A 14,131-nucleotide genomic window follows, 5' to 3' on the forward strand; every position below is an offset into this window, starting at 1 on the left:
AGGACAAGCGCATTATCTTTCTTCTCTGGGTAATATATTTGTGAGGATCGAATATTGGCAGCTGATGCAATCCCCTTGGTGGTAGCGAAGGGTGGTTGTTACCGTGTTGAAGGTCTCAGATTCTGTCCTTCCTGAATGTGCAGCATGCTACAAATTGATGAGGCACTGAATTTCTGAAGTGTTTCTTTTGCAAATACAGAACAGATTACCCATAGGAGATCCGGACAACAGCTTCATAATTTTGCATGTGTTTACTACTGTAAAGATAGCAGGTGTTGCTACTGTTAGGTATGGAGAGGTGTTTTTTTTTTATTAGTCAAAATTTGTGATATAATTTGAGCAACGAAGATGAGTACCAGCTGTGAGAGAAGGATCAGAGTCACTGTGTTCTCTGGTGTTCAGATGGTCAGTTTCTGATTTGTTTCTAGGCAGACTAGGAGAAGTCTGAAATACTGCCGAGGGGAAGCTTTGTATGTTGTCCCAGAAGACCAACACCACACTGGATGCTCGTGTTAGGAGTGCTGCCGTGCTTTAGGCAGCATTTCCCCATGCCCCCAAATAAATCTGATCAGGTCATGGACATTGCCTAACTAGGAGGTGGCGCAGTGCTGCTTGTAAATTCTGATTCAAATAACTATACGTAAACTTTACTGTATTGCTGTTAACGTGAATCACAGCCTTGCAAGTGGCTCCTCTTCACTGGAGGCATTGTCAGACATAATTCCAGGGTAGTACAGAATTTAACAGTCTTTTCTCAGGAAATTGCTTGTGAAAATGAAACATGGTTCCTGGTAAGCAGCTGTAACTTTTAAGCAGCGAGTACAGTACCTGTGTTTCCACAAGTAGTTCAAGGTCCTGTGACAAACTGTAGAGAATCAAGTCAAAGCAACTGACAGCTGTATTAGCCTCAAGCGCTGAATGTAGACTAGATTGTAAAATAGCTCTGAAAGTTGAAGTCACTGTAGAGCTGTGAACTAGGCCTGAAGCCTGTACCTACTTTAGAGAAAAAACAGAATCTTGGTTCTAAGATTGGCGGGATAGATTGCATAATATTTAAGTTGGAGCAATTCAGGAACCCAGTTCAAAGTTTTACTGTTTTTTTGTTCATCTTAACACATGTGAACAGTTCTTATTTTAGAGATACCCTTTTTCAAGCTGATATTTATGCTGGAAGTGGAATAAGGTAATGTTTGGACAGTGCCAAAGTTTATGAATTTTCTTAGTTCTCCTGAAAAGTAAACTTTTCTTGATATTTTGTAATACAGCATCAGTAAAATACAGAACACTTTTGTACCTGTTGCGATCCATACAGTGAAAACACAGGATGTTTTGGAAATCTCTTGTTGCCGTGTTATGAGAACAGAAACGAGGGAGGGAGGAAAGAAAATTCTTTATTTGAAAACAAAGAAGGTTGCAGTAATGCCACTCTGATCGTGGCTTTGCAGGCAGACGGGGCATACCACTGCCTTTGAACGGATCAACAGGGCAATTGGATAGTCTGGATGTTCTTAATACATTGCTTTTGTGGCAGTCCTCAGATTTACAATTGTCTTTATGCTATACTGAAAATCATGAGCAGCTTTAATGATCAAGGCCACAAAACCAGGAGTGAGGTATTGGGCACTCTATAAAAAACACGTACAAAACAAAGATAAAACTTCCACCTAGTGCTCCAGCTGTAGCATTCTGAAAAACAAAAGGGAGAGAAGTGGGAAGGCGGGCCTGTGGGGGGATAAAACAAGGTGCAAGTTCAGTGCCAGGATGAGGAGAATGTAACAAGTTGACAGCTTTGGGGAGAGTGAACAGAAAGAGATCACAATCTGTGCAGTAAGTTGTTACACAATAACAGAAGCATGGTTCAAGGGTTGTAGATCAGGGTTCAAAATTACCCAAGACAAAGTTGTTACGTGCTAGAACTCATTGTGGCTGTTCCCATCATTTTACCTCAAAAGTTCGCAGTCATGTCTCAGCAGAGGAATGCTTTACTCCTTTACTCCAAGCTTTTAATTTATAAGTTGAAGTCCCACTTTATGTGCAGAAACATGGAAGATTTCAGGGGTGGCTTTTTTCTTTTTCTTTTCTTTCTTTTTAATGTCTAGGCAATTTATGCATCTTTATTTGACTGTTCTCTGTAGGAAGATTTCATTTTTTAATGTAACATTTTACTGACTTCAGCAAATTCTAATACACCCTTACGAACTGTGTGTGAGAATACAGGTGTCACAGGCAGTCCCAGGCACAGTTGTTGCAGTGTACTTGGTTTACTGTACTGGTAGGTTGAGGAAATGGTATCACTGCTGTGAACTGGGAGCATCCTGGATGAAGAAAGGAGGGCTTCTGTAGGAATAACACGCTGCTGACTAGGGTATGGGTTTCTTTGTAAAGCATAAATGCAGTTTGCTGGGGTTACTGTGATCAGGGGATATAATAGATCATTTAAAAGCACTTTATATAGCATGAACAGTGTATACATGTGTAAACCTGAGAGAGACAATTGGGTTGCGGTTTTCTTGTGAGTCTGGGACACTTGAACTACCCATTTTTTTCTGAGGAATTGTGGGTAACTGAATCCTAATGGAAAGATCTACAATTACCTGCCTGTGACTAAAACTGGAGAATGCAATTTAGAGACCTGGGGAAAACATAGCCATCATGTTCCAGATATTTACTGGTCTAGGTAGTCCTTAGAACTTACTGGTTCTTCATCTTTAAATATGGTAATATGGTTCTATAGATCCGTATGATCTGCAGAGAGGATTTATTAAGATGCTGTAATTACATGCTCTGGTTAGTAGGTGACTTTCAAGAGTTTGTCTTGGCACACTGCCCAAAGTAAAGCTCTGACAAAGATCTGCATGCTGAGTTCTCAGGCATTCCTCAGTTCATTCATATAACTTCATGGGGGTTTTTGAAGGATTGTGGCTTCAGACACCTTTTTTACATGCCAGGATTGTACAAGGGGGCTGACATGGGGAAAAGAATAGATGAAATTACAGCAGATTAAGAAGCTAAGGTTGACCGACAGGAGTTAGGAATAAAAGATAGAGGAATGTAACGGAAGGAAAAGTGGAGGAAATGAGTTGTAATGAAGGGGGTGGAGAGAGAAGTGAGTATGAGGTGAGTGGTAGGAAGACGTGCAGGAGGACAAGAGGCCTGAAGCCAGCAGGGAGGAGTACTGGAGCTGAATAACTCGAACTTCTTTCAAGCTTGGGGCAGGAGGAGTGAGACCTGGTAGAAGGTGTGAAGGGTGGGTTTGGTTTTGTCTTGAGTTTTGCTCAAGATGGTTTTTCCCTACTTTCATAATGGTGTAATGTCTTTTACCTGCCAAGTGCTCAGACAGGAACAAGGGATTACTGAAACCTTTTGGAATCAGTAAGAGAAACTTCCTTGTCTAGAAGTTTTTCTCCACAAAGGAAAGCAGAACCATGTTCATTTTTTCAGTGCCTGTAACTTCAGTAGCTGTGTATAGAAATAATAATGCAAGAATTGCTTTTTGTGTTTAAATAACTGTACGCTGGTAATTGGACCTCATGGGGACAACAAATTGAATTTAAAAACTACAAAATGGAGTCTCATTTTTCCCCCCACTATTTTCTTCTTTTAGTCCGTCCTTTCCATAAACACTCACTGCTGTGGTAATTATATACTGGAGACCCTACAAGCATTAAATGCTACGAAGTGGATTTCAAACAAGGCAGACATTTTCAGGATTTTCCTCAAGGAATTTGGAGAAATGCAGCAGTAATGTCCTGTGTTAGCATTTCAACGCAGGGTGATTCTTCCTGCTGAGCCCAGAAAGAAAGAAGGCTTGTCCACTTGAGTGGTGGTTTCTTTTCACTTCCCTCACTGCCTTGACCTTACCTAACCAAGCTTACAGGAAACTTTGTACTACCCAGTGCTACAGTGGAAATTCTGCATGTCAAGATACATGTTAATTCCACCTTAGTATGTGGTTAACACAGTGATCCTTGTTTTGGATTACCTGCTGGTGACCTACACCTGATATGGATCAATGCTGATGTTTGGGACTGAACAACAACAGAAAATGTTGTACCTGTCAATGAGGGAGCCACCCCATCAAACAACTTCAGAGCAACTTTCATGAGAAGCCTGTGATCCCCTGGATGGAGTCTGAGTCACAGTTATCTCACAGCATACTTAAAGAATAAGCATTTGTTGGAATGATATATAACACTGTGACATAGCTGGGTTTTGTATATAATCCTTTGTTGATGGAAGCACCCCAAGTCTGCCTGAGCTGAGAGCACTTGCTGTATCTGTTGTTTGCTTTGAGGGGTGGGAGTGGGGAGAGCTGTTTGGGTTTAGTTTGTGTACTGATTTTTGTTGACCGAGACTCATCCTAGTTATTAAAGAAAATCAGGTTTGTAGCCAATTCTCTAACATGGAAGGTGGGTTAACTACATTAAATCAAACCCAAGTCTCTTTTTTTAAAAAAAATATATGTATTCTGTAAATGATTTGTTTGTTAAAAAATTAAATTTTAAGTTTGAACTTTTTTCTTCTTCTCTCCCATTTGAACTTTAGTGCTGTGTATTTTGTGAGACACAAAGAAACCCGGCAAAGATTTGCCATGAAGAAAATTAATAAGCAGAATCTCATCCTTCGAAACCAGATCCAACAGGCCTTTGTCGAGCGTGACATCCTGACATTTGCAGAAAATCCGTTTGTTGTCAGCATGTATTGCTCCTTTGAAACAAGACGTCATTTATGCATGGTTATGGAATATGTAGAAGGTAAAGTGTCTGTTCTGTTTTATAGAGGTAGAAGAGAGTTTTTGTACACCAAGAAAGAAAAATAACCCATATGGTACTTGCATTAGAAGGGCCCCCTGTGTGTCCTCTGTACTCCGGCAATACAGATTAAGGATCTAAATCCAATAGCAAGGTGGCTTTTTTCCCCAATCATTATCTCCTAGTGAGAGCCTGTAAAACACTTGTGTTCCAGCTATAATGGGAAATAACTGCTCTTTGAAGGAGTTCCTTATAGGCTGTAATCATAAGTGTCCTATGGGGATTCAGAGTTCATGTAGAAATGCTGTTTGCTTTTCTGGAATTCAAATTTTCGTTAGCACATGTTGGGGTATTTGTAATAGTTATTTTTATGGAGAAAGAGGGAAGAGGAAGCAATTTGAAAAGGTGCTGATGCTGAAGGAGAACAGCGAACAGAGGCAGTACAAGAAAAAATACTGAGACTCTGGTTTTGTGGGCATTTTTTTTGCATGCCCCCAGCCACCCCCACCCCCTTTTTTTTTTTTTTTTTTTTTTAAGCAGTAGCACAGACTTTATTTGTTTCCAGCTAAACCCTTGAACTGCTTGCTCCCAGCTGCATGTTGTGTTCCAGTACAGTAATTGGTGTGGTTACATGTCCAGTTGAGTCATCTGACTGGAAAGCAGGCATTTATGACTACAGCTTGTGTCTCTTTCTGCAGCATATATGGATTGTTCTGATATACTTAAAAATTTATAGTGTCATCTGGAACGTTTCTCCTGTTCCCACAGGTGGAGACTGTGCTACTTTGATGAAGAATATGGGTCCCTTACCTGTAGACATGGCAAGGATGTACTTTGCAGAGACAGTTTTGGCCTTGGAATACCTTCACAATTATGGAATTGTACACAGGGATTTGAAACCAGACAAGTATGTATATAAAATATAACCAAAAGAGGACTTTGAAATTGTTAGATCAAGGTGTAAGCTTGCTTTGAATGTTTTTGAATATTTTTTTTTATCATGGATGTTATGTAGATTCACAATTTCTGCACAATATTTGACTTTTCATTACCTGCAGTTACAGGAAGTGCATTTTTTCAAAAGAACTCTTTAAAATTTTCTGTCTTTGAAATGGAAGAGGCTATTAGGATAGCTAAAAAAAAATGTGTGTACTCTTCTCACTGAAATGGAGGAAAATGGAAAGGGAAGGATCTTTAAAATTATGCTTAAAACATACGAAGTATCTTTAACTTGCAGATAGTTGCATATATGAAGACAAGATTTACCAGGTTGGGAAATCTATGTTGCAAGGTTTTTTTAATTTTTTTCAGTTTTTAGAAATATAATGTTGCTCCTATACCATAAACAGCATTACAGCAAGTAGTTGCAGTGAAAAGTATGGCTGTTGCAGCTCCATTAATCTTCTTCCTGTTTTCACATTTGAAAAATAAAAAAGGAAAAGAATTTAAGTCATGTCTGTTGAGTGACAATACCTTCAATGCGTAGTACCTCAGACCAGTATAGTATTAGTTACTAACTTAATGCCTGAGGGTTTTTTTCAGCTGAATGACCCAGCTTGCTACAGATAAAAAATGCTCATGGCACTTCAAAAGCAGTATTAATTCTATTATAGGTCTTTTAGATGATGGTTTTCGGTTTTCTTCAAAGCATCTAGCATTCAGCTCTCAACACTTGTATGATTCTGTAAGATTTGTGCAATTACATATGAAAAGCTTGTTTACATTTGATGATAACAAATGTAAGACTGTCAGATTTTTTACCTGTTTATTTAGTACCTGGTGAAATTATTTTTTAAGCTGTCTTTATATTTTTGCAGTGCTAATGAAAAATTTTCCTTCAAGTATAATAATAATAATGATAAGCACATAATATTGAATTATATCACAGTAACTTCACATCATTCTAATTTTCAGTTTATTGGTAACATCCATGGGCCATATAAAGCTTACAGACTTCGGCCTGTCAAAGGTGGGGCTAATGAGTTTGACTACCAATCTGTATGAAGGTCACATTGAGAAGGATGCCAGAGAATTCCTTGACAAACAAGTAAGATACAGCCTTTTGCATTTCTATATTGAGTGTTCAAACAAAGTGATGTTTTGCTAGCAGAATGTATCATGGGATACCATCATTACAGAACAGTATATGAATGCAACATAAACTGTTGTTATTCCTACACTGGTGTTCCAACTGTGTACGTCAGTTACTTTTACTGATGCCTTGCAGATTATTCTACACTTTTTTCTTTCTACATTAGGATCTATTAGTAAGATGAACAATCTAATTGTGTGCAAGTGAATCTGTGAGAGAGACAAATGGGAAACTGTTTTTATAAGGAATTCAGAAGTCTCAGCAGAGTGCTTGTGGAGCTCATGATGCATTGTACAACCAAGGGTGCTAAAATCCTTGCTATGGCCCATTTCCCTTTAAGCATGCCTCATTACTATTGCTCACAATCTGTTCACTGTAAAACTTCAGAAAAAAACATCACAACTTTCATATAAAGAAAAGGATGTATTTAAGTTAAATAAAATATTTGCCATGATGGACTGCAATGTGTGAAACACACTGTTCTTTGCATGACAGATACACAAATGTTGATTATGATGCCTGTAAATGTAGCTAGGTCATTCTAAAAACAGTAGCTGTGATGTAAACTCAGCAGACTAAAGCCTACTTATTCCATTATTCCATGTTTCTGTATTATTGTACTTTTTAAGAATTATAAATGATGTGACATAGCTCAGTTAGACTTGTTTCATCATCATGTTTATTTTCTTTCTTTTAGGTCTGTGGTACCCCTGAATACATAGCTCCTGAAGTGATACTGAGACAGGGTTATGGAAAACCTGTGGACTGGTGGGCTATGGGAATTATCCTTTATGAATTTCTTGTTGGGTGCGTGCCATTCTTTGGAGATACACCAGAAGAGCTGTTTGGACAAGTCATTAGTGGTGAGGACCGTCACAAAAATCCCAAATTTCTTTGTGTGCTGTAAAACATTTCAGTTTCTGTTAATAGTGAAGATAGTTAAAACTTTACAGACTAGGTTTTCAAGCTGGTTTTGCTCAGAAAACAACAATTACCATGATACTGTAATACACTATTTGCTGTCAAAGCAATAAGAATAAATTTGGATTAAAAGCTGAATTTACTGCATATTGCTGCTAAGTACAGAAATGCAGTAGCGGTAGAATACAATGGTTAAGCTGCACTGTTTGAAAAAGAAAAGCAGTACTAGTGGAAAAGTAGTGCCACTATGGCACAGTGATTTCAGTCTTTTGTAAATAAATCATACCAGAGCAAAAATGGTTAAAATAAATTTGCATAAATGGGAAAATGCCTCATGGCACAGTGAAGAAATTAACAAAGATGTAATAAAACGGGAAAACAAATGTCTCCTGAATAATAAATAATGAGAAAGAGAAGGAAACAAATTCAATTCACAGATTGTTAATGATTTCATTGGTGATTGTTGTAGTGTAATGTTATTTCTGTAGCAGCTGTTCTTCTTCCATTTAAAATTCAATAACCTTTTAGATCTTAACCTGCAAGCTGACCCTAAGTATTGTTATGTGGCTTGTGGCAAAACTGAATGATAATTAAACAGAATTGTTTACTATCCTACCTGCTGTTTTCATAAATTTCCCAGATGCATAGATGTTGAGAGCTTCTATTTATGCCAGAAGTCTAACAGAATGACACCTCTGTTACTGAGTATTTCCCGTACCATTTTATCGTCTGCTTAAAAGGTCCAGTAGCTAAGACCAAAAGAAAACCACCACCACCCCCACCCCAAAAAAAAACCCCACAAACCACAAACCAAAACCACAACAAACCTACAAAAATCCGACAGAAAACTAACTGCACTTCTGGTTCCTTATTCTCTGAGAATGCAACAAATCCCCTTTTGCACTTAAGGAGACACTGTATCATCATCTTGCTTTCCTTCATCTCTGAAGTTGAAAGCCGGTCTTGTTTGTAACTGTAATGAAAGGGATTTGCAAGTTACCTCTAGTATATGACCTCTTTATACAACATTCTAGCTGTTCATGGATTTATAACAGTGTTGTTTTCTGATGTGATATGCTGAGGCCTGAGTGGCAAGAGAATCAACTGTTTAATTAACACAAGCAGCAAATGCTGGCTTTGTTCGGGATGCCTCATGGCTGTGATGCATATTCATGCTTGATTTTCCAAATCAGATTGAAACTGCAGTGGAAGCCGTAGGCAGGCAAACATGGAAATAACTCATGTTTTTATTGCATTTCCAGACACATACACATGTGGTTTTATCTTTATGCTCTCTGACTGGGAGAAGGGAAGGAATAGTCAAAAATTAATGACGAATTTGCACTTTAAACTTTCTTTTGCATGTGGCATTAATTTTACATTTTGTAAAACAAATCATCACGTATTACAATCTAGCTGATACTTATGCAAATAACTATCTGTTTGAATGTGTCCATTTATCTTGCAGCAATTATCTGTAGAAGTGTATGTTTGTAAACCTGAGCTATTCCCACTCAGTTTCCAAGACTGTTGGTCAGCTTAGGTTCTTGTTTTGATGTTGACTTGTCAGTTTCTTCTCTTTTATTTTGAATATCCTTACTGAAATCATTCTTACTGTGGATAAGTTTCCTGTGCTAAAATATATGGGCCCCTAGTATTCAACTGTAAAAGCCATGTTAAAGAACCCAAATTATAGCCTAGACTTCTGTTCCAGTTTCTGTGGGTCAAAGTTACATTCTACTTGAAAATCTACCTTAAAGTCTTGCCCCCTCATTTTACGATGCTCCTTCTTCATTGTAAATTGCCTTTCCTGCCCCCAAGTTGTATGAATACAGTTGTGTGAGGCCTCGGTGTAAACTTAAATGCCTGAAATGATCTAGGTTAAAAATAATGCTCCAGAAACAGATTACATGTCATGCCCTTTTATTTCAGTACCTTTCCTTAAACTCTGAAATACAAAGATTAAACTTGTGTGTAGCTTCTGATGAGTATTTCTCCAATAGTGATCATTTTGAAAGAAAGATCTAGATCATAAAATGATAACAAAATTTCCTAGCTCCCAACATTCTCGTTCTCTGAAGCCAAAATCCTGGTACGTCCCAAGAAACTTAGGCAGTTTTGTCTAAATCTGCAGTATATTACATTTGCAAAGGTAGTTTCTGCTAAAACTCAGACAAAACTTGCTGTGTATGCTGTTACAAAGTTCATGCTCATATTGAAGCTGGTGCGATTTTCCATTGTTTAGATTAAATGAAAGTTGGGCAGAATTTTTATTTAGCCTTACCTGAATACTGCAAGGTTTGATATCTTGACTGTGTGATTTAGGTTAAACTTGTTAGGACGTGCAAAAGTCTTATAAGAAATCAGTAGAGTGAGGTGGTTCTCCTCTGAAGTATGAGATGCTTGGAAAAAAGCTCCGTTGGCATCTATCTCTTCAGAGCAGAGTACAGTTTCTTGGCCCATAGTCATGGGAGTAGTGACTGCAGTGAGTCTTCTAACGTTAGAGAAGGATTACAGATGTGAGCAGTGACTGCCTGGGTTAGGTCAGCTGCATCCATCTTAACAGCAGTCTGCATGAACCAGAACTAAAATGTAGACCATGATCTTTTTTTGCTGGGGTTGAGGGGTTGCAGGGCAGGCAGGGAGAAGGGACAGCGTACAATTTTTTGTGCTAATATTTTGCAATAGTTTTCCATGAGTCAAGCATGCCTGTGTTATGTTGTTAAACACTGTTTTGGGTTAAAGGATACTACCAAGGAAAATGGGAACATAACAATATGTTCATGGAGTATGTGTAGGGAGAAGTAATTGGTATGCAACAGAGAGCAACTTGGAAAAAGTTTTCTTGATGTGACTTTACTGCTAGCTCACTACAAGAGCTTTCACACAGCGTCTGCTGGATGTTGGGACCAGACATCAGTAATAACAAACAACTTTGTTTTGCTAGATGAAATCAACTGGCCTGAAAAGGATGAAGCACCACCTCCAGATGCCCAGGACCTGATTACCCTACTGCTCAGGCAGAATCCTTTGGAAAGACTTGGAACAGGTTAGGAGGCACTATCTTATATTGTTAATGTGCTAGAAATAGGTTCTATATTCAGCACTGGGAGCTTCTGTTCACCTATTTGTTTTGCCCAGAAAATATCTGTCAGGGCAAGTAGCACGACAATATTCCATTATAGCAGAGGGTATTTTATAGATTCAGATCAGTAATATGATCCTAACAAGATGATGACTGTCCTTACTTTGGTGAATACATGTGGTCTTTCATATTTACTCTTCTCTTCATTTTATAAATAAACCAGAAACTTCTCAGAGACCCAGTTAGCCATTGGAGGGGGCTCCATGAATACAGTGTTAAACAGGGAAATGGAGAAGGGAAGTCAATATACAACTGATCCTTCCTTCTTCCAGAGTATCCTAGCCTGGCAAATCAGTTCCTCCAGGCTTCAGGGTGGGTGATAATACTTGAACTAATTATTCAGAAGTGGCTGAGATTGTGTTACGAAAGGTCTTCTCACTCTCATTCAGCAAGGACTATTGCCTTGCACAAAAAAGAATAAAACCAAAGGAGTGAATATTAAGAAAGTTGATGGGTATCAGTGAGAACAAAAGGTGTCGGTTTATTCCACTGTGGTTGTTCAGTGCTGTGCTGATGTCAGATTCTCCTCTCAAAATGCTATGTGGTATAAGGGGCAGTAAGCCTGCATAGGCTATTGAAAGCACTGTGCATTTCTGTAATAGAGTTTACATGTTCATTGATGGAGCAGTATTTATTTGGGAATTTGGTTGAGAGGCAGTGGTGAGGAACATTGCATGTGATTTTTAGTGTATGGGAGCATCAGTCACTGACTGCTATCCCACTGGGCAAAGCACTATGGAAATACAGCAAAAAAGGACTTCTACATAAAAGACCCCAAATGTATAGTCTTATTTATAGTGAACACTGTATGCCATGAATATAAATACATAGGTGGTACTAAGGAAACGAAGTGACAGGTTGAGTCAGCATGACAGCACGTGGAAAATTGTTAGCAAAACAGTCCAGGAGTCACATTGTGCTGCATTTGTTTAGAGCTAACATAAAAAAGACCTTTAGGAATCAGTTCGTAACTGGCCTTACCACAGCCGCTCAGGGGAAACATGAGAGTAACCCAGACCCCAAGTACTTCTGACACAGTCCCAAACAACAGGTCTTTCTTTGGGACATGATGACATTCCTGAGATGAGTGAACTGCGTATCCTTTGCCCCCAGAACATCTGGGACCTGTGTGAACAGCCCTTAGACTTCAATGTAGTTGATGGTCTAGATGAAGGTGGCATCCAGCAAAGCTTGTTCTCCCTTGCCCTGCACTGAAGAAGTTAAGAGTGAAGGAGGTGTGACACCCCAGTCAGCTTCTCCAGTTGCTGCCTGCTTCATCTACTGCAAAGGGCACTGCTGCCAAAGGCAAAACAAAGAGCCACAACCAGTTTCATTCCCTTGTTTTAAGTATATTCCTTTCAGGAATGTTGTTTCATTGCCAGGATGCTTTTTCTTGGTAAACACAGTAATTCAAGACTGTCGCCCTGTGAGAGACTGCATCAGAAGTAGGTAGCAAATTCTGCCTCTTTTGCTACAGCTGGTTAAGGAAGTGAATTGGCTAGAATGAGGCCGGCTTAACTATTGTAACGGTGAGTGCCGCCACACGGAGCACCTGCACAGCTTGTTTATGGGCTGATTTGACTGTTCAGGACAGAGGAAACCACCTCAAGTTGTGCCAGGGGAGGGTTAGATCGGATATTAGGAAAAATTGTTTCACTGAAAAGGGTCGTCAGGCATTAGAACAGGCTTCCCAGGGAAGTGGTTGAGTTGCCACCCCTGGAGGTATTTAAAAGACCTGTAGATTTGGCACTTCGGGATGTGGTTCAGTGGTGGACGTGGCAGTGCTGGGTTAATGGTTAAGCTCGATAATCTTAAAAGGTCTTTTTCAACCTAAACAATTCTATGGTTCTATGATTCATGGTCTCTCAAGAGCTGACAGTCTGAAGAAGGAAACCAGGCTGCCATTTCTGTGAAGCACTGAGGGAGGTTTAGAAACCACAGCAAAGTTTCAAGTGTCAAAGCAACTCAGAAATGGAGACTGCAGTGGGACATGGAAAATAGCACAGTTTATTTCAGGCTCCACCATGCATTTCAAATGACAGCCATATTTATTTAATACATACTAGCTAGCTGCATAACACTCCTTGAAATCTGTAATTGTGTATTTGCTCAGGAGACTTGAGTGGCATAGTCAAGTTGAAGGAAGAGGTAGATTCGATACTTGTTTTAAAGAAGGAAGACGATAGAAAAAAGATGTCTTTGGGTTTGAAGTGTCTGATACCAATCAAGGATTATACGATTCTGACTTAATATCCCATTACTGCGCTCAGAGAAATACTCACTCCTTGGCTAGTGACTTAGAATGAGATGTGATTTTGGTTTCCTTTGGGAAAATTTGGCCTTTATGAATTTTCCTTGGTTCAGTCAGAAGAGCAAAGAACCCAATGCAGAAACTCTGACACTGACTTCACACATTCTGTGATTCTCTCCTGACTTGGCCTTGATGTGGAGGAATTTATGTGCTGTATCAATGTAGTGGGTTGACCTTGACTGGCCACCAAGCTCTTCTGTCACTCCCCCTCCTCAACTAGACTATAGACAGGGGAAGAAAATATGACAAAAGTCTCATGGGCCGAGATAAGGACGGGAGATCATTCAGCAGTTAACAGTCACAGGCAAAACAGACTTGACTGTTTTGGGGGAAATTAATTTAATTTATTGCCAGTTAGCAATGGAGTAGGATAATGAGAAATAAGAACAAATCTACAAACACCTTCCCCCACCCGTTCCTTCTTTCCAGGCTCAACATCACTCCCAGTTTCTCTACCTCCTCCTGCCAAGTGGCGCAGGGGCGTGGGGATTAGAGGTTGTGATCAGTTCATTTACATGTTGTCTCTGCCACTCCTTCCATCTCACACTCTTCCCTTGCTCCAGCATGGGGTCCCACCGTGGAATAGAATTGTCGACAGAACTTCTCCTGCATGAGTCCTTCCCGCACACTGCAGTTCTTCATAAATTGCTTCAGTGTGGGTCACTTCCACAGGGTGTAGTCCTTCAGGATCAGACTGCTTTTGCATGGGTCTTTCACAGGATCACAAGTCCTGCCAGCAAACCTGCTCCATCCTGGGCTGCTCTTCCACGCAGCCACAGGTCCTGTCAGGAGCCTACTCCAGTGCAGGCTACAAAGAGGGTCACAGCCTCCTTCAGGCACATCCACCTGCTCCAGCGCGGGGTCCTCCACGGGCTGCAGGGGCACAGCCTGTCTCCCATGTCTTCCCCAGG

The 14,131-nt window shown here is 39.7% G+C and overlaps 1 protein-coding gene across 5 annotated transcripts in view; it reads left to right on the forward strand.

Annotated features, from left to right (window-relative positions):
- MAST4 (microtubule associated serine/threonine kinase family member 4) overlaps positions 1–14,131 on the forward strand; it is a 279,731-nt gene that overhangs the window by 248,394 nt on the left and 17,206 nt on the right. For all 5 annotated transcript variants that reach the window (XM_080372793.1, XM_080372794.1, XM_080372796.1 and 2 more), the window contains 5 exons: positions 4,546–4,754; positions 5,520–5,658; positions 6,666–6,798; positions 7,541–7,706; positions 10,712–10,813. In XM_080372793.1, the coding sequence (XP_080228919.1) occupies positions 4,546–4,754; positions 5,520–5,658; positions 6,666–6,798; positions 7,541–7,706; positions 10,712–10,813 (749 nt within the window). The remainder of the gene's footprint in view (positions 1–4,545; positions 4,755–5,519; positions 5,659–6,665; positions 6,799–7,540; positions 7,707–10,711; positions 10,814–14,131) is intronic.

Source organism: Falco punctatus, assembly GCF_963210335.1.
Source record: "Falco punctatus genome assembly, chromosome: Z".
Classification (NCBI taxonomy): domain Eukaryota; kingdom Metazoa; phylum Chordata; class Aves; order Falconiformes; family Falconidae; genus Falco; species Falco punctatus.